This window comes from Globicephala melas, chromosome 14 (assembly GCF_963455315.2).
Source record: "Globicephala melas chromosome 14, mGloMel1.2, whole genome shotgun sequence".
In the NCBI taxonomy this organism is placed as follows: domain Eukaryota; kingdom Metazoa; phylum Chordata; class Mammalia; order Artiodactyla; family Delphinidae; genus Globicephala; species Globicephala melas.
Genome location: NC_083327.1, coordinates 8930681 through 8951860, shown reverse-complemented (window position 1 = coordinate 8951860; position 21180 = coordinate 8930681). Strand labels below are relative to the sequence as shown.

Below are 21180 nucleotides of genomic sequence, written 5' to 3'. Positions count from 1 at the left end.
GAACAATCCATGAGTAGACAGAATTATTATTAAGCATTATAGAAAGCTGAAAAATTCAAAGTAAATTTTTACTTTGGAGGTAAAATTTTCCTACTCTGATCTTGCTGTAAGTCTCCAATATACATGTCAATTGGTCAGTGATTTGCTGAAGACCTAAGAATCTCCATGAAATTTTATGTAATCTTTCTTAAAATGACTTTTCTTTTTCTCTCTCTCCTCCTCCCTTCTTTCCTCCCTTCCTTCCTTCCTTCCCTCCCTCCCTCCCTCTCTCCTTCCTTCTTTCCCTCCCCCCCTATCTTTTGTTTTCTTTATTTTCCTTCAAAAAACAACTGAATAATTGTTTAGGTGTATTTCTTGAGGTAGAAGTTGTAAATAAGATTGGCAGTTTTAACAGCAGGTTGACTCACCTAAAGTCAATCAAATACTCTTGGATGTATTTTCCTGTGGCTTCTAATCAATAGGTTTTCATCTCAAGAACACTCCCTTGTTAGCGGCTTCGCATCGATTTTCAGTTTCCAGAATGCAGAGAGGCAGATCAAGAATTCTTTCTTACACATTCAAATTCAGAGCGATAAAAATATTACATTACCATCTTCCTCAATTTGCTTGCATTTCCCAATTAATATACCTCTACTTCATTAGATAATAGCAAAGTGTTTCAATGCAGCTACGTTTATGTATAAATACAAGTTTACTTAGTTATTACGTAGAATTTATAACCTTTTTCATTTGAAATTTCCTAAGTATAATATGATTATTTACTTACTATTTGATAAATCATCAGAGGTTTTAGAGTTTCCAATTAAGAGCTAAAGAAATGTGCTATTTCCATTTACAAAAACATCCCAGGGTAATGAGTCTGAATCTGGAATACTGACTGTCATTTCTCATGCGGTCCTAGAGTATAAAGTCTGTTAAGCCTCACTACAACCATGACTAATCATCGCGTGTACACATTCTTTAGTTAAAGGAAAAGAATCCTTACAATGTAAATGATTTTATAATAAGTATCACAATGTACTGGCTCAATATTAGAAGTTTTATTTTCCACGTAAGAATTCACTAGCTGACTTGCAACGTAGTTATGGTAGGTCCATTATATGCAGAAAGATCCTCTGTTTCCATCCCCATTAAAAGACAGATTTCTAAAAAAATGGACATCTTTGTATTTCTTACCTAAGTATTTTCACAAGGTTAATGGTCAGACCTTTATTAAATGAAGTGCTATACACGAGAGGGTGTTGAAAACTGTAGCGTCATTATAAATCATCTATGCAAATTTTTGTCTCTCGGTAATTTTCTAATAAAATGGTACTTTATTTGACTTTTACTGTAAAGGTAAAGAAGTTACCATCACAACAATTCATTTACTGTCTCAAAACCTTCAAATGATAATTATCTGTTGTTGTTTATAGAAGGATTAAAACTTAAAAGCAAAAAGGTGGAATTACCCAGTAAAATGTATCCGGATCTACGTCTAGGTGCTTCCGAAGTGATGTATAAGCCAAGAAGAGAAAGAAAGGGAAATGGAGGTGGGAAAATAATAGAAAAATCACTTCTACTTATTAAAAAAGAGATGTATGGATTTCCTAAAAATAACAAAACCCAATGTAGAAGAAAAATTGCCTTTGAAATTTACCCACTGAGAATAGCAGGCTGCAACGCTAAAGGATCAATTAGTCACCATCTGAGCATGATGTTGTAACTGAGCAAACATCACGTCCATCCAATAAACGTCTACTAAGATCCTCCTGCCTTAAAGGCATCAGGCTGTGTGGGAGCAAAACATACCTGCTGCATGATTACTGCCCTGGGATAGCGCTGAAGTTCATCTTGCGATGAGACTTCCACAGACACTTACGGGGCAGAAGGTATTTAAACAGCACCACAGGAGAACCAAAGAAGTCTTACAGGAGTTCAGAGATAACTTTTAGCCCTGATAGGAAGTTGGGATGTGGGTAGGGCTTGAAGGCAGAGAAGGATTTTGACAGGCTAAAAAAATGGTACAAATGAACTTATTTACAAGACAGAAATAGAGTTACAGACGTAGAAAACAAACTTATGGATACCAGGGGCGGAAAGAGGGGAGGGATAAATTAGGAGACTGGGATTGACACACACACTACTATATATAAAATAGATAACCAACAAGGACCTACTGTATAGCACAGGGAACTCTACTCAATACTCTGTAATAACTTACATGGGAAAAGAATCTAAAAAAGAGTGGATGTATGTACATGTGTAACTGATTCACTTTGCTGTACAGCGGAAACTAACACAACACTGTAAATCAACTATACTCCAAGAAAAATTAATTCGAAAAATAAAAGAACTTTCTAGCACCTGTAACGGGGCAAATAAGGAGGCTTTAAGGTGTATTTTATGATCTCAAGGAAGGGAAGTCTGGCTGGAGCATTGCCAGAAATGAAGTGACACATGGGAGAGAATCATTTGCTCGTGTCAAATAAAAAATAAACATCTTTACCAATATTTTTCTATTATACACATCTCCGTGGTTTATGCCTGCAGAATACCTGTGACCGATACTGTAAGTTAAATTTCCTCCAAATCAAATTCAGGCCTGTGGCCTTTCCGTGACCTTGGCAAGAACAGTTTGGGGAAACCGGGTGGGCATAATTCAGACTGGAGTGTGAGGGGGACTCAGCAGCTTGGGAGGAAAGAGACAGAACACAGAAAACTCTTTCCAAAGTTTCATTCACTTCAGACAATCTTTGTGTGCCCAGGCCAGGCTTTGTGCTTTGGGCATGTAATCACCAGTGAAATAAAAAAGTCCCTGAGCTCCCAACTGGGAAAATGAAGTGCTTTTGAGGGAAAGTGCTTTTACTACTTTGTGTCAGCAGCTAAGTCAGGGATCACTTTTTAGGGCAAGGCCGAAGAGCTGAAGATTCTTATCCTTGGGGGGGGGATACGCCTTCATTTGGGAGACTCATTTTGTCTCATGAGAGATGTTATTGATGGGTCCATGGTACAAATGTAAACTCTACAGGAAAAAACTCTGTAAGGAAAAAAATCAAAATTCCTGGTAGTAGTGTAAATTAACCACTGCCTCTGAGATGCAGGGCAAGTGTTTAGTGAGCTACAGGAATGAACTTGGTTCTCTAATAGAACCAGCCGCATTCTGTACTGCAGGCACCAAATTCTTGGGCCTGCATAAGAGTCATGAAACTTTCTCTTTAAAGGACCAGCGGGTTAATGTTTTGGGCCGTGCGGGCCATACGGTTTCTGCCTTTGTAGCAACAAAGCAGCCACGGACCACACATACACGAATGAGCCTGGAAGTTTTTCAATAAAACTGCATTTATGGACACCAACATTGAATTTCATATCATTTGCACGGGTCCCAAAATATTATGATTTTTTCCAATCACTTGAAACAACATAAAAATCATGCTTAGCTCAAGGGCCATTAAAAAAACAACAGGCTTTGGGCCACAGTTTGCTGACCCCAGGCCTCCTAGAGAAAAGGCTAGGTAACAAGGCAGAGAGAAGAGATCTTGGAGCAGGCCTTGCGGGTCAGGCCCGCGCGGCTGGGATACCTCAGGGTGTGCACAGTGTGCTGTGTGTGACCCTGTGCAGTTCCCTGAGGCGGGGCTGACGACCTCACCGGGTCCTCAGAGGGGGACCTGCCAGGAGGAGCTTAGGAAGCGCCAATCAGAACTCACCGCCCTACGAGTGATGCCACTACAACTCTTCTTTACCTACTGCTTTTTTATTTGGTTTCTCAGATTAATTAATGAATTGAAATCACTAATGATTATTACTGAGCCCTTCTTATAGGCCAGGTCCTTTGCTAAACTATTGCCATATGTGTTCATTTAATCCTCACAATCTTCTGAGGTCGGTACGGTTTATTATTCCATTTCATAGTTGGGAAGCTGAGGCTAAAAAAACCCTGCACTGTTTGTTTTGCAGATCTTCTTTCCTTATATTCTGCACCTCCTTCCTAAGCAAGTTCACTGACCCCAGTTGCCATGTATAGGCTGATGATACCTAATTGCCTAAAAAACCTTTCCAACCACTGTCCCCACGGCAACCTGGCCAGAAGTGACAAATTAACGTCCTTTCCCGGCAATTGCTCTCTCAGGAAAGGGCAACACCACACACTCTTATCTCTGAAATCCCCTCCCCATGACCCCTGGATGCAAAACACTGTGATTCCTTTTATACTCATCCACCTTTTTCCAAATCCACTCCGGACAAGCCTTCTGCAATGATGTCCTAAGGGGTCGTCCTATACACATGCTTTTTAAAAGTAAAACAAAGGCATGATCGTAGAGCAAAATGAAATATTATGAACCTCTGATTGTTTTTAAAAAGCTACCTAAGAAAGGTAGCTCTCTGTGTGTCCACGCAGCTGAATGAGATTACAGTGAAGTGGTTACAAACATAAGTTCTACTTGACTTCTAAGGGTTGTGTGTTCTCGGACGAGTCATGGAACCTGTAAAGTGACAATAATATTCATAATAGTGTCTCAGGGCTGCGTTTTGAGAGCTAGAGAAATTAATACATGCAAAATAATTAAAACACCAGCAGGCAGATGGTGATTAATAAATAATAGTTTTGATTGTTGATGGTTTTATCAATATTAATAGGAACAATGCATAAAAAGATTAGCTAATAATATACCAATATTTTCCCAGTGAATTTGCAATAAGCAGTGGTATTGCAGGAGTCTGATGGATCTTCTTTTTACTCTTCTGTGTTTAAAACTCTGGCAAAATCACTAGTAAAAGAAATCAACCAAAAAGTCTTTACTGAAAACCAGTCTGCATCAAATGAGGATGCACTGAAATTGGTCATCTGCTGGAAGAATAATCAGACACATTTCTTGTTACATTTAAGCTACCTGACATGTTTTATAACACCCGTTCTGAAATCGATCTCATGCTTAAACATTACCGTAGTACAGTTAACAAGAATTATCACCATATATAATTATCTGAATACTCAGCACTGTGCTTTGAAGTCACCTAATAGACGTGTTTCCTTTCTTCCTCCAAATCCTAAAATCCAAATTAATTATAAAAATTAATTCCACTCAAATACATTTTTTTTTCCGCCAAACCAAACTAAAAGTCTATCCACATAGTAGCCACTTTCAAAATTTATAGTTCACAGCAAGGAAAAGAACAAAAATAGAGCAGCTGGCGTATGTTTGAAAATACTAATCCTTATTAGGGCATCTCTTGAGCAGATGAGTTACTTTAGCTGCATTAAATCTCTATTAACAGTAGTGAATTCCTAAGCCAGACAGCAATGGTAAATAAAAGAACCCGTGCTTACATTCATTTGATGGTTTTGCAGACTCGAGAATCACTTCTGGTACCACAATTGTGCGTTCAGGAAACAAAGAACATGAAACATGATGTTCCTCAGAATGTTTTCCTTGTGCTATTAAATGAATCAAATAAATGAGGCACAGACAAGGAATTTCAGTTTCAGAAGATTTTCATCCACAGGAGCTTTTAGTTTCTGCAACGTTTGGGGGGCGCCCATCCTTTGTAAAAATTTTTTGCTTCCATTGTTAAAATCAACGGAGCCAAGAAAACTTTTCTTAGAATGTTCAAAAAGATCACTGTAACCCCCCTTCCCACCAGCTGTATAATTACTTGTGCAAAGGAACAGGCAGAGAGTCTGCACAAAGAAACACTAGATTTAAAATATATAGAACATTTTGGTAAATTGGATTGGTTGGAAAGATTAAAAACAAGTCCTAAGGCAAATTAAGACAATCATTTTCTCAAGGTAAAGAAAGTACGAGGTCCAAGCTGGCGCTCACTTGGTTTATTTTCTGACTTGTCTTAACTGTGAGACTTTGAGGAGAAGACTGAAAAAAGATCAGCAGAAGAGGATTTAAAATCTTGGACATTTTCTTGAAATGATTATTGCCTAAGGACAATGTAAATTTAAAAATAATGTCTTGAACTCATGGGAACATTAGCTTATTCAAGCACTATCCCTTTAGGTAGAAGTGGGTTACAGTCAGAGTTTTACGTATATTATTCTTTTCTTGACAGTGGAACAAGGGCATTTTTGTTAGTTTCTATTTGTGATTTCATCTTGAAAAGTTAGAGATATGCCTTGGAAATTCATTAACTCTTATTAAGCTATTTTGAAATCAAATATACATAAGTCTAGCTATAACTCCTTAGAATGCTTATGTTTTTGCCTATATCATCTTGTAGGATCATGAACTCTATCTATATAGTTTGCAACACTCTATGGTCCTTCTGAAATGTTTCATCCCCATGATTAAAATGAAATAATTCATTTCCTTGAGATAAATTGCCAAAGCAAAAAAACAATGTCTTTAAGACCCATATTCTGAGTAAGAGTAAGAAAAAGATCTGCTGGCTGCCTTGGGAAGGGGGAATAACAGAAATCCTCCCTTTTTTTTTTTTTTTGTGCGGTACGCGGGCCTCTCACTGTTGTGGCCTCTCCCGTCACGGAGCACAGGCTCCGGATGCGCAGGCTCAGCGGCCATGGCTCACGGGCCCAGCCGCTCTGCGGCATGTGGGATCTTCCCGGACCGGGGCACGAACCCGCCTCCCCTGCATCGGCAGGTGAACTCCCAACCACTGCACCCCCAGGGAAGCCCTGGGAAGGGGGAATAACAATAGATAAGAGAACAGGCAGGGCTTTCATTTCCTACAAGGAGACTAAATTTCACAATGGAAAGAATCAAAGTAAGGAGTAGACGGCAGCTCCAGACAGGTGAACTTCCAACATGAGCCCAAGAGTCTAGATCTAACCAAATCTCATCTCAGAATCCATGATCTCAAAGACTCCACGATGATCTCAGAACTCCTGGGAGGACTTGGAGATGCAGAAACTTGGGGAATGACGTGAAAGACATAAGAACGGCCAAGATGAACCAGACACCTGCAGGGGTGACACTGACCCCGGTAGGTGTTCCTAAAGCTACTTTCAGAGATTTTGCATCCTCCAAACTCAGGTGGCACATGGGCGTGGCTCGGCTGTACTTTCACCCACACCAGTGGATGTCTTACGACACTCTTCCTCATCCTGCATCCTCTCTCCCCATCTGCATCGCCCTGACACGCGCTCCCTCGGCTCCAGGACACCACTGCAATGTGCCTCTGGATCTCAACATTTCCTCTTTTCTATCAACTCAGGGAAAGAGCCGTCTTTCCCTCTCTCCAAGAATAACCTTGCGTCCTTGAGTTAACTCCTTTGCTCTTTGGGATTTTGCTCCGCTCCTTAAACTTCTTTGTATTGTATCTTGTATCTTTCCATCGCTTCACCTAGAGGTGCTTTTTCCTCCCGGAAGAACACTCAGATCCCCTTTGTTCTGAGACACACAAGTGCGCACACACAGCCCCACCCCTTATTTACTCCTAATACCCCCTCAATTACAGAGTCTGGTACATGAAAAATACTTAAGAAATGCTGGTAGAATGAATGAAAGACAGACTGTTCACATTGAGCTCTTTCCTTTGAATGCTTTCTGAAGACACGTTCATAACAGCTGCCCGTCTAGGCATCTTCCCAGCCCCATCCATCTGAATAAGGTGGCGGGGGAGCCCTTGCTCTATCCCATTGTAGACCCTCCAGCCCCATCCTCTTGGGCTCCCACTCAGGACAAGAGTCCCATCCCAAGTCTCTGAGAGGATGGTCCAAGGTGGAATGAGGACCGAATGGAGAGAGGAACTGGCTCCACCCCTGGTGGGTCGTTGCACACTGAGGCACACCCATCCTTCCTCACTGCTCCAGGCAGACTGATGTCAGGGGCAACCCTTCTGGCCCCAAATCCGGCGATTTTATTCCACTCCCTGGCCTCTTCCGTCTTTCTGTGGATTAAGCAGCCACTCTGGGAAATCCTTTCCCCTCTAGGATCTGTTTCTGCGCCTCTTTGCTCACTCCCTCTTTCCCTGGATCCCGCACTCCGCCCTCCCATTCCCTCACCAGTTATTCCTGAATTCCTGGGCTTCTCACGTTGTCCTCTCTTCACGCAGGCCCCGCCCCCTTTCCCGAATAAGCTCCTTCACGTCCACCTCCATGGTTCCTTCTCCACCCACGTCACGGTTTTTCATTTCATCCATTAGCCTCACCCTGACCTTTCTGCTTCCTCACCGATTTTGCTCATCTTGCTTCCACTTGAGCTTCGGGGAACACAGCTTCCTTTTTTCTATCCTCTCCACTAAAAGTTCTCCATCAAACACTGAGCAGAGTCCCTTACAGGGCTTTTAAGACCTGGCCCCAACCTTTTATCCTAAATGTACTTGCCATGACAGTCCTTTCACACACCTTTGCTTGAGCCAAACTGTGCTCATAGGCTGGGTTGAAAATTTATGGAAATACCTACTTGTGTTTTTCTCCTTTCCACACAATTATTAGCCTCTTAATAATTTCCACAAAATTATTTTATGTTTCCCTGATTCAGGGATTCCTGCAGGAAAACAGGGCAGCGGGAAGGCACCAGTAAATCTTCAGTCTTTTGTAAATACCTAAACCCTAGAACAGATGCTGCTATATGTGCCGTATCAGGAGGGCAGAAGAAGGCTTAGCCGGGCCTCTGGAGCCGGTGGAGCCTGTAGGGACCTGGGTCCTGCTCCACACACCCTGGTGTAACACAGGGCAAGAGGAAGAATATACCAGAAAGGTAACATGGCTGGAAGGTATTTTTATATATAGACTCAGATTCCTCTACTCAGAGGGACTCTGCATCATTTTCAAGTGATTTGGACAGGGGAAAAAGAGATGTGGATGGAGGGAAATGTTGGAAAGGCACAAAGTATCTATTCTTAAAGAAAGATTTTTTTAGTATGCTTTTTTTTAGAAGTGATTTTTTAGTATGTTCTTAGTACATGATAATTGACTCTTAATTATTTGACAGTATAACAGAGTCCTGCAACATTTTCCATAATTTAATCAGTGCATAACTACCCAAATCCTGCCAGTATGTAGGAAAAAATGATATGAATCTACTTAACAAAGTATCATCAGCTGTTAATGATACAATAAATAATGATTCTATTAAATGGTTAGGCTACGGTTAGCTCTCAATTCTGCATGTGTTCTTATCCTGGGAAATTTAGACCTTTGACCCATTTGTCTTCCCACTTCCTTTGGTACACCGGGTTTTATTATGTTTGGCATTTGGCTTTACATTTTCTTATTTAGTTCTTGGATTCTTGTTTATTTCAAGTGTGAATGATTTCCTTCCGTCGGGGATGATACTTCTAATTTTGAAACACCCACTGTCCCTGGTATAATCCTGGAGATAGAGTTCTTCAACAATATGAGATAAAGTAAATGAAGTAATTTCTAGTCTATAGTGCTAATGATGCTTTTACATTTATAGGTGTTTTCCTCAAAAAAGCTAAAAGTTCTAATCACGATTTTTTTGTGATCAATCATGGAGGGAAGTTATACACACAAACGTGTACACGTATAACTTAGGGGTACATGGAAACGGCTCTAGAAATGCAAATCTATTGGTTTTAGTCACTTAGACTAAATGAATACTTGTCATTCTTATGATACTTATTATCATAATTATCTTTACTTGTAGGTAATTACAAGGGTGTATGTAGGGGTGATTGTTCTCAGTAAAGCCTTCATTCATAGTGAGGCAAACCTCACACTATACAGGCCGGGCATCTAAACCTACAAAGGCTAAAACTTCCCTCACATCCTAAAGCCTGGCCCTGCGTTTACTCAGAGCTTCATTCAGTCCCAAGAAGCTCCTGGATCAGGAGCTTTTTCCTAAAATGTCCCTTTCCTTCCATACCTCATGCCCTTTTCAATCTAATTCAGTAGCTGTGTACTGAACAGGTTTTGAGTTACGTGCTTGACTGCTTGAAGCCATTTACCAGCAGTAGCATTTTTGGAAACTTTCCTGTTTCTGTCACTCTCCTAGTTAAAAAATATATTAAGAAATTTATTCCTACTTTCATTATGAATAAATACTGTGGTAAAGGTAACTTTAAAATATGAATGTTATTTATACTTGGAATATTCCACATAAATAATGATATATAATTGAAAAGCACAGTAAATATATTGAAGCACACAACAAATTACACAGAAAAGGTAAATTTTATACATTTATATGTCACATATGTAATTTACTATATAAATATATCTGTATATACAGTTTACTATGCTTTTCAAGTTTTGGAAATAAATTTTACTTATTATTTTGAACAAAGAATCAAATATACTCCGTGAGCAAACTTGTGGCTACGTGAAAACAAAAACAGAAAAACGATGTGCTTGAAATCTCCCATTCTAAACAGAGCTGGTTAAGCATTATTTCTAAATACTTCTTGTTTTCCTGATTATCTATCATCTGTGTGGCAGAGGAGACAGAGCCCGTAATCCAGGGCGCCATGGGGTGGATTGGAGACTCACCGCTGGAGAAGCCTTTAGTTAAAGTCTTTTTTTACATTAAGCACAAGTAAAATTTACATTAAACACAATACATGCTATTCCATAGAACACCCAGCTTGTTTTAATAGATAAGCAATGCTTTTTGCCTCTTCCCAATCTTTGATTAATTGACACCATTAGAAAATCTGTCTCAGTTAAATGGATAAAGCAGGTGTGGCACATACACACAATGGAATATTACCCAGCCATAAAAGAGAATGAAATAATGCCATTTGCAGCAACATGGTGGGACTTAGAGATGATCACGCTAAGTGAAGTAAGTCAGAGCAAGAAAAACGCCATACGATATATCACTTACATGTGGAATCTAAAATATGACACAAACGAACTTATCTACAAAGAAAAGGAACAGAGTCAGACACAGAGAACAGACGCGTGATTGCCAAGGGGAGGGTGGGGGAGGGATGGATTGGAAGTTTGGGGCTAGAAGATGCAAACTATTATATATAAGATGGATAAAAAACAAGGTCCTACTGTATAGCACAGGGAACTATATTCAATATCCTGTGATAAACCAAATGGAAAAGAATATGAAAAAGAATAGATAATATACATACATATATAAAAACAATCATTTTGCTGTACAGCAGAAATTAACACAACATTGTAAATCAACTATACTCCAATAAACTAAATTTTTAAAAATCTGTCTTAATTATCCATGCATTTAGAAGGCCCCCTGAAAAGGCTCACCAGTCTGCGATTAATGGATTCACTTCACACTAAAGACATTTAAATCAATTATATTAGTGTTCCTTAAAATTGGACAAATATCACATAGTTTTCTCTGGGATGATGGACCTGGGGAAGAGAGAGTTGAGTGAAAAATTTTTAAAGTAGAAAACTCTTCTAAGGTTTGTAACTATAAAAACTGTGGTAATACTGAAAGGAAGGGCTGGAAATTCAGATTTGTGACAGGGCTACGCTTGTTTAAGGTAGGCCATCCAAGAGGCTCTCTTATAGGAAATTAAAATTAAGGAATATTTCTTGGGTGAGGACGAATTGGAATACAGATTTGATGATCACATGCAAAAGCTGAAGTAATAAAAAAACAAGATTTCTTAGAATGAGAATTCTGAACTTTCGTGTCTCTTCACAGGAGAGAGGACATATAATCATTGATAAAGGGGGAAAAAATCACTTGTAGAAGAAGGAATAGGGAGAAAAACCAGTGCATCCAGTGAAATAAAGAGCAGTGATAACTGAGGTTTGTCACCACTGGTCACTTGCTTTGGGAAGATCAAGAAGAATGAGAAAACAGGTTATCAAATAAAAGGTACAATTATGATGTAGAAAGAGAAGCGTAAACTCTTATACCTGGGAAGTTCAGAGGATGACCTTCAGTCCAATCCACCCAGTAAACAGGTAAGCCGAGCCCCAGAGAGAAAGTCAGAGTTTATTCCTTCAGTCACGTTGGGCTAGAACTATTTTGTTACCTCGGCTTCGTAATCCTTTTCGCTCCTGTACATTGCAAACTAATCTTTGAAAGTGGGGTCATTCCATGCACGTTACTAACAATGCAACTTTTGGGAAGGTAGGTATTATTCGAAGTTCAGCAATCCCTGTAACTGGAATAAAATTTAAACTAACAAAGCAAAGGGGCTGAGTGTTTCAATGACAATCATTTGAATCTATTACCTACAAAGCTGTGCCTCAGGTATAGTTCTTACGTTTAATTATTGCTGTGCTTTACTCTAAGAAAATGTAATTCTACTCAACCAGGGAAAGATAGAGAGGGAACGCACTATCAGGGAAAATAAGAAGAGACAGACTGTGGAGGCTGGGGAAGAAGATAAGCCATCCCCGAACCTGCAGGAAACCCTGGCTCCCTAAAAGGACATCAAAGAGAATTTCCATATCATCCAAGGGATAAAGTAATCTGAAATCTGGTGGTGAAAGTCCATCCACACCCCACACTGGAAAGCATCATGTATTGCACGAACATTACAAACCAAGAAGCACCACCGTCAAAAACAAAACAAGTAAAAGAAATGAAAAACAACTCCTACTCCTAAGGAAGAAACCTGAGCCCAAGGAAGACAAATGATTCCCCTTCACAATGAACAGCTCATCCCCATGGGATGGCGGAGAGGAATTACCACCAGAAATGCTCGCTAATCGAGGGCCATTCTAATCCTGTGATTTTCAGAGAGACAAACCTCTGTTTTGCTAAACAGCTGTGTGCACTAGTTCAATTTTTGAACGGCTCAAAATTCCCTATCTCTAATTTATTTGTCACTTTGTCCAGTAGAAGGCATAATTTAAAATACATACTTTCCAGTCTCTTCAATAAGTGGTGCTGGGAAAACTGGACAGCTACATGTAAAAGAATGACATTAGAACACTCCCTAACACCATACACAAAAATAAACTCAAAATAGATTGAAGACCTAAATGTAAGACTGGACACTATAAAACATAGGAAGAAGAAAACATAGGAAGAGGAAAACATAGGAAGAACACTCTTTGACATAAATCACAGCAAGATCTTTTTTGATCCACCTCCTAGAGTAATGGAAATAAAAACAAAAATAAACGGGACCTAATGCAACTTAAAAGCTTTTGCAAAGCAAAGGAAACTACAGACAAGATGAAAAGACAACCCTCAGAATGGGAGAAAATATTTGCAAATGAATCAACGGACAAAGGATTAATCTCCAAAATATATAAACAGATCATGCAGCTCAATATTAAAGAAACAAACAATGCAATCAAAAAATGGGCAGAAGACCTAAATAGACATTTCTCCAAAGAAGACACACCGATGGCCAAGAAGCACATGAAAAGCTGCTCAACATCACTAATTATTAGAGAAATGCAAACCAAAACTACCATGAGGTATCACCTCACACCAGTTAGAATGGGCATCATCAGAAAATCTACAAACAACAAATGCTGGAGAGGGTGTGGAGAAAAGGGAACCCTCTTGCACTGTTGGTGGGAATGTAAATTGATATAGCCACTACGGAGAACAGTACAGAGGTTCCTTAAAAAACTAAAAATAGAATTACCATATGACCCAGCAATCCCACTACTGGGCATATACCCTGAGAAAACCATAATTCAAAAAGACACATGCACCCCAATGTTCATTGCAGCACTCTTTACAATAGCCAGGTCATGGAAGCAACCTAAATGCCCATCGACAGATGAACGGATAAAGAAGATGTGGTACACGTATACAATGGAATATTACTCGGCCATAAAAAGGAATGAAATTGGGTCATTTGTAGAGACGTGGATGGATCTAGAGACTGTCATACAGAGTGAAGTAAGTCAGAAAGAGAAAAACAAATATCGTATATTAACGCATATAAAAGATGAACCGGTTTGCAGGGCAGAAATAGAGACACAGATGCAGAGAACAAATGTACGGACACCAAGCGGGAAAGTGGCGGGTGGGGGTGGTGGGATGAACTGGGAGATTGGGATTGACGTGTATACACTAATATGGATAAAATGGATAACTAATAAGAAGCTGCTGTATAAAAAAATAAAATTGTAAAATTCAAAAAAAAAAAGTACTTTCCAGGATGCCAAGTTAACTATCAAAAGGATTTCATGGAAGTCTTTTAGTCTAAGTAAATTTTGTGCCAAGACTTTCGCTCTTAAGGAACAATAAACGGAACTAAGATTATGGCAAGAGAAACAGGTGCTGACAATTTAAATCAGTTCAATATTTTACTTACCTTCAGTTTTCCGTAGTGCTAAGCCTAGTAATGAATTATCTAACATGTATGATCAAATGTTATATAATTTTAGGCAGTTTTTTGTATTTGATAATACACAAATAATCATCCTCCCTTCTGTTTGCTTTTTTCTATATACCCTGAGGATATAAAGCTTTTAAGATTTACAAGCAGTAGAAAATGTCTGAAACTCAAATTTGTATTGACATTATTCTTTGCATGAATCCACTGACCCATTTTTGTAAAGTAAAAATAACTGCTGGGTTTTTACTTGCATTGAAAATAGAACAGTCACAGTTCAATTATTACATTCACACAGCCCCCTGAAGACTGTATTTCAAGTTGCACAACTGACCTTCTTTTCTAAAACAATATGGAGATAGCCTAAATTAGAAGTCACTGTATTATGGAATATTTTGAAAAGGAGAATCCTGTTGCTTTTCTTGTATTTCAACCAATTTGGTTCTTTAAGATTTCTTTGCATTTCCTTGCATATTTGTAAACATGGCTTTATTTATTTATTTTTTTTCACGAAATACCTGACCACTTCAGGGATTGACAAATGATACCTTGTTAGACAGCTGTACAGAAAAAAGCACAAAAAAACCCACACATGGAACAGGTTTCCAGAAACAGAGAAACAAACGTTCTTTGGAAAGGAGAATCCGTACACGATACGATCCCATCCCGAGCCATAGCATGAAGGTTGACATTTGTCTCTCCAGCGAGAACTTGAGATGTGTAAGTTGAATTCACTTCACTCACCTGTTTGGCTTAGCTGGGACGTGCTTCTGCTCCTTCGAGTCACGATGGCAACCACTTTGGCACTCAGGCTGGACCTCCTTTTCTTCCCACCTGTTCCAACAGTGCCCACAGCCGTGTCCGACTGACTGCCATCATTATGCTCCAGTGTGTACATCTCTCCACTCACGCTCGTGCTCTTGGTGATGGCTCTTCCTGAAGTCCCCATCCGTCTGCCTTGCATTTTAGGGGTAAATGAACTATATTTACAAAGTAAAAACATATATGCATCCATAAATTACAGGTCAGCATAATCAGAACTTTAAATCTAACTTATTTTGAAATAATCCGGGCAAAATTTTAGAGGGAAAACCCGGCTGAGTAGTAGTCCTACAGCTATGAATATTCTAAGGTCACATCACCGCCCCCAGTATTTATTTATCTATTTATTTCTTTGTGCGGTACGCGGGCCTCTCACTGCTGTGGCCTCTCCCGTTGCGGAGCACAGGCTACGGATGCGCAGGCTCAGCGGCCATGGCTCACGGGCCCAGCCGCTCCGCGGCATGTGGGATCTTCCCGGACCGGGGCGCGAACCCGTGTTCCCTGCATCGGCAGGCGGACTCTCAGCCACTGTGCCACCAGGGAAGCCCCCCCAGTATTTATTTACCAGATGTGCCTTGAAACAAGAGCATTTCAAGGCATCATCTATAAACTCTTTGAAGATAGTAAAAAGAAAGGCAACCGAGGCTACAGATGGGGAGGTGTTACTGACCAATGTTGTAAATAATTCCTCTGTTACTTTCAGAGAAAAGCTAAAATAGTTCAATCAGTGAGAAAAGTCCATATACATTTCTGAGGAAAAAATATTGTTCAAAACAGATACTCTTAATTTGCCACACGACAAGGTTTAAAAAATGAAACCAGTGTTTGTTCTGGTTTCTCTTTGGGATTCCAGCTAAGAGGCGTCTCTTTTGCTATCCGAGGCTGAGTGAGTCTCGGAAATGCTGTTCAGGAGACAAGCCCTGCTTCTCCTTCCTCCTTCCTCACCACCTCCTGCCCCATCGCCTGCACGTAAGTTTCCTCTCATTTTCAACTTTCAACTCTCCCAACTCACAGGCTCTGGGTCCAGATGTTCCTTTTTTTGTTGTTCTCTTCTGCCAAACTTACTTGTCTATGTTCTGAGATTGCATCAGGTTATCTGAATAGATCACGGTACTTCTCTCCCAAATGAATAAATTACTGTTGAGAGTTTCAGGTACCGTAGAAGGTTGAGGGAAAATATCCTTTCTATTTGCCAAAGTACATGAGTGTCTGTGAGTCAGAGTTACAGGTAGGGCAGGCAACTGGGGAGGTGGCCAGGGATGGTAGGATTCTTCCAGTCTTTTTAATTGCTCTGCATATGCAGTTATAGTATCCATTTAGACTATCCCTTTCTTGGTCCAATAAAGACCTGTTTGATATCTCTGAAATGACCCTCTTAATTTTATGTGTCCTCAAAATATTTACAAAAACTGGCTCACATGACCTTTACCACCATCTTGATTTTCTATATTTCTTCTTTGGAAAAATGAAATGTATTACTGAATATAGCTTCTTTAAGTGATGACATTTCATATGCAAATCAGAATAAACCCTAATATGATTAGAAACAGTAAAACAGAAAGCCTTAGCATCACGTAACATGTTTGTGGCCATCTACACAATGAGTGCTTCAGCAGAAAGGAAAATTGGTGCAGCGGCTCAGAATCCATGGAAAAGACAGGACATTTTGGACCTCAGGATCCCTTCAGGGACAGTGAATGGAAACTGGGACCTGATTTGACAGGAAGAATTTGGAATGTTTAATCCCTAGCTGCGTTTCTTGAATTGGTCCACGTCAACATTCACCTGACAATAATAAGGTATTCATAGTCTTTCAATTTATTCTAGTCATCTTTTCATTAACTCAAAAGTTTTTAAAGCCATTGGCAAGCCTAGTAATCTTGCTATGCGTTTTATGCAGTCTCCTTTTCCAAACGGTAATGATGACAGTTTTACACACGACCAATTCAACACTGATTCCTGTGGGGTTTATATTCCCAACTTTAGTGGACTTTCTTTCTGGATAAATATTACGGTCAATTGCTTTCGTGTTCTCACCTATTCATTTGAATGTATTTCCTAACTCTGCCACCCTCCTTAAGTCTACTCTTAGTATCTGCTTTTTCTACTATTTTACTAGCACAATTCTGCTGAAGGATATACAGAAATGACAGGATTTGGTCAATTTCACCATCATAATATCCATCTTCAATCAAACACCTGCGAGTTTTTCATCTCCTTAGCACACTCACCACAGTGGTTATTGAAAACCTCTCTCCGGTGATCTTGTTTTTACCTTTACAGTAAAGTATGGATAAACTAACATGTACTGTTTTCTCCACAATATTCCCGTGGAAACAGAATTACATCACAACTCTTAATCTGTATTTTAAAAATCACTGCACACAAAAAAAACTATTGTGAAATTTTAGACAGTGTTGTTTAGGTTATAGAGAAGTTTGAAAGAGCAGGGAAATGTTTTCTATAATAGTTCTACTATGAAAATGTATCCAAGATGAGCTAGAAGATTCACAAATCTTTTCATGGATACTTAATTACAGCCATGAAATGTTCTACAATGTCAACAAATAAAAATTCTGAAAAAAAATTAGAGAAATCTGTACAGCAAATGATTACCATTTGCAGGGGGTGAATTAAGAAGTTATGTTAAAAAAAAGTTTTGTGAATAAGTAAGATACAATTTTTCCTCAAAAAATAAAATATTTTGTTTAGATGCTCAAAAGTATTCTTATGTAATCTGAGGACAGTGCATAGCTTCCTGAAGAATCTAGAACACCATATTTTAAGTGGAACGTGTTAGGGCATTTTCCATTCTTCTGTTACCTAACTGCGGGGAGAGGTTTGCAGGGGGGTCTAACCACCCAGATTAATTAAATCAGTGTGAAGGTCATAGTCTTAGCACAAATCTACTTCTACTCTCCTATTTCTTAGCCTTCTATTTGTTCTGCTTCAATTGCCTGGAAGACTATTCCTGTCATTTAGATGTGCCTGAATCCGTCAAGATGCACTGTAAGGCTTTCCGCCTTATAAAGCTATTCAGGGTCTCTGTAGAGTCGTGACTGCTGTCTCCCGGCCCTCTGATATATTTTCTATCGGTTACGTTAAGATTTGGACGGTTTATATCAGCACGCACCTTATGCATCACTAATGGTTGTAGCATCCCTCCCATTGCTGTGAACTGATGAAGTTAAAAAAAGGGAATTCTCACTATACAAATAGACTGTGATATAACCCACCTTTAGAGACCAAACAAATGAAAAACCCACCTTCCTTCTTTGACACCCCTTCTCCTAGCTACTGATCTTTTGCTGAAGAACCTGAGTTGTTTGTACGTCCTCTCTCTCTATTCTCTTCTGGACTAAACGGAAGCGGGCTTTGTCCCTGCCGCTTCACCCAATAGCCTTTTCCTTTCATCAGAGTCACCAATTATTCCATGTAGCAAAATCCTGTGGTTTCTCAGTCTTTACCTTCTTGACCTCTCAATACACCATGCATGTGACAAAGCGTTTGATTCTTTGATCGACATGCTTTATTCTCATAGATTTTCCCACCTAGTGCCTCCTGGCCGGACATTTATTCTTTTTTTTCGGTATGCGGGCCTCTCACCGTTGTGGCCTCTCCCATTGCGGAGCACAGGCTCCGGACGTGCAGGCCCAGCGGACATGGCTCACGGGCCCAGCCGCTCCGCGGCATGTGGGATCCTCCCGGACCGGGGCACGAACCCGTGTCCCCTGCATCGGCAGGCGGACTCTCAACCACTGCGCCACCAGGGAAGCCCTGGACATTTATTCTTTTTCACCACTAAACCCTGGAGCTCTTCAACCCTCCCAACCCTGACCTCTATTCCCCACATGAGACCTGCTCCCTCGATGTGTCATCTGGTCCCAAGCTTTACATCCTTCTATGTGCTGCTGATTCCCAGGGCTTCTCTCCACCCTGTCTCAGCCCTCAACTCTAGATTTACGTACCTACTTGTGAACTGCTAAAGCTCTCAAAAATGTCCTCAACCCAAGGAAAAAACTGCTCCTTGTCTAAACTTCGTATCACATTAAAGACACTCCAATCACCCAGTTGCTCAAAGTAGTAACTCTCTCCTTTCGGTTTAGAAAAAAAATATCTAAACTTGGAAATGAGATTAAGAAAAAAATGGCCTTACATGTTACTGCCATGTTTAAGGATTAATAAGCTCTCTAAGGGCCTAGGGGCATTTGACTCTCTGGGGGAATGGAACATTTTTTGACTTACTATTTACTCTTATAATAATTACGGTCCCAAAATTTTATAACTCTGTAAAAGTTAGATGTTAACTTGAAGATAACTGATAAGGAGCAAATAACCACTACTTAGTAGTGAGGATAACCTCAAGGTTAGGGTTTTACTGATCTAGAGAACACTATCCAGTTTTGAATCGAACTGAATAATGTTTCAGCATTCCCTTTTTTTTTTCCAATGACTATATATGTATGTCTACATGTACATCATCTTAGGAACCAGCTTGTCACCCTGTCAGTGTTCTCACTAATGAGTTAAAACTTTGACATTTCCTATCTGTTTTTCTAACAATTTTGTTTTAATTTTGAGAATTTTGCTTTGAGAGTGTTGGAGGTCCCATCAAAATGCCCAGATGGACTTCTGCTGGACCTCTGAGCAGGGTGCCCCATGAAGGCTCTGAGCCCAAGGATGCCTTTTCCTCGCTCCTGGATTTAATATCAAGAGGCAACAGAACATTACTTTCAGTCTCTGTTTTCTTTTTTTGACTCTGGTTTTGTTTTGTTTGCTGCTGGTTCTGGGTCTTGGTAAATCTGTCTCTTCTTCTGCTCTGTTTGTGATGGATAATACATTCCTCACCAGTAGCAGCAACAATAGGGACTCCGTCTATGGATGAAATCTGTTGGATGGCAGACCTCAGGGATGAATTGAGAGCTGGGTGACGGATGACAGAAAATCTTCTTTGTTTGGCTTTTTGCATGTCTGGTCGTTGGCATGTTACAAAAGTTCACATCATTTAAGAAAATGTCTTGTCCACACTAAAGAACAGCCCTTTAAACTCTAGGGTTAGGTTTCTGTGTCAATTTCTGTCTATGTCAAAGTTGATAAAACTGAAACTGCTAGTTCTCTTTGTGTTTAAAAAATAGTCTTTTCGGGACTTCCCTGGTGGCACAGTGGTTAAGAATCTGCCTGACAATGCAGGGGACACGAGTTCAAGCCCTGGTCTGGGAAAATCCCACATGCTGCGGAGCAACTAAGCCCGTGCGCCACAACTACTGAGGCTGCATGCCACAACTACTGAAGCCCACACGCCTAGAGCCTGTGTTCCACAACAAGAGAAGCCACCACCATGAGAAGCCTGCGCACCACAACGAAGAGTAGCCCCCGCTCGCCGCAACTAGAGAAAGCCCGCGCACAGCAACGAAGACCCAACACGGCCAAAAATGAATAAAATAAATAAATTTATAAGAAAAAACAGTCTTTTCAATTGGTGAAAAAAATCTCTTACTTTCTCTGCACCTTAGAGATAGTGGTTTGGGCAGACAGATATTAACTGAACAGAGCTCCCGTTCTGATTGATCTATGTAGACCAATGAGTACTTACATAATTCTCATACAGTTAACTAAAGAATTCCCAGAGAAAAAAAGAAACTGAACTTCTAATACTTTGAATATGCTTGTCTTTCAAGAAAAATCCATTTTCAAGAAATGGCTAACTCAAAAGAATTTTAATATAAGAATCTAAATCCACAATCAAAGTGAATCCTTTGAGATATCAAACTAGTTTGATAAACTTGGCTTAAAAACCCTTTATGAAAACCACGATGAGAGGCCACTTCACATGCACAGGAGAGCTACAGTAAGAAACAGATGCCTACAAGTGCTGATGAGACTCTGAAGAAATTGGACCCTTCATGCACTGCTGGTGGGAGTGTAAAATTATGTAGCTGCTTTGGAAAGAGTTTGGCAATTTAGTTAAACATAAACATAGTTAAATTAAACTAGAGTTGCCGTACTACTCAGTAATTCCATTCCTAGGTACGTCCTCAACAGAATTGAAGACATATATCCATACAAACACTTACACAGGCACGTTCAGATCAGCATTATTCATAACAGTTAAAAAGAGGAAACAACCCAAGTGCCCATCAACTGATGAATGGAGACAAAATGTGCTTCATCCATACGATAGAATATTATCACGTATAAAAATGAATG

At 39.8% G+C, this 21180-nt stretch overlaps 1 protein-coding gene across 49 annotated transcripts in view; it reads right to left on the bottom strand.

The window, feature by feature from the left end:
* Positions 1-21180, bottom strand: part of RIMS1 (regulating synaptic membrane exocytosis 1) — a 474220-nt gene that overhangs the window by 51267 nt on the left and 401773 nt on the right. For 32 of the 49 annotated variants that reach the window (XM_060283407.1, XM_060283403.1, XM_060283404.1 and 29 more), the window contains one exon: positions 14896-15131. The exons of 11 other annotated variants lie outside the window; for them this stretch is intronic. In XM_060283407.1, the coding sequence (XP_060139390.1) occupies positions 14896-15131 (236 nt within the window). The remainder of the gene's footprint in view (positions 1-14895; positions 15132-21180) is intronic. 6 more of the 49 variants (XM_060283406.1, XM_060283416.1, XM_030859241.2 and 3 more) reach the window with 1 other exon arrangement.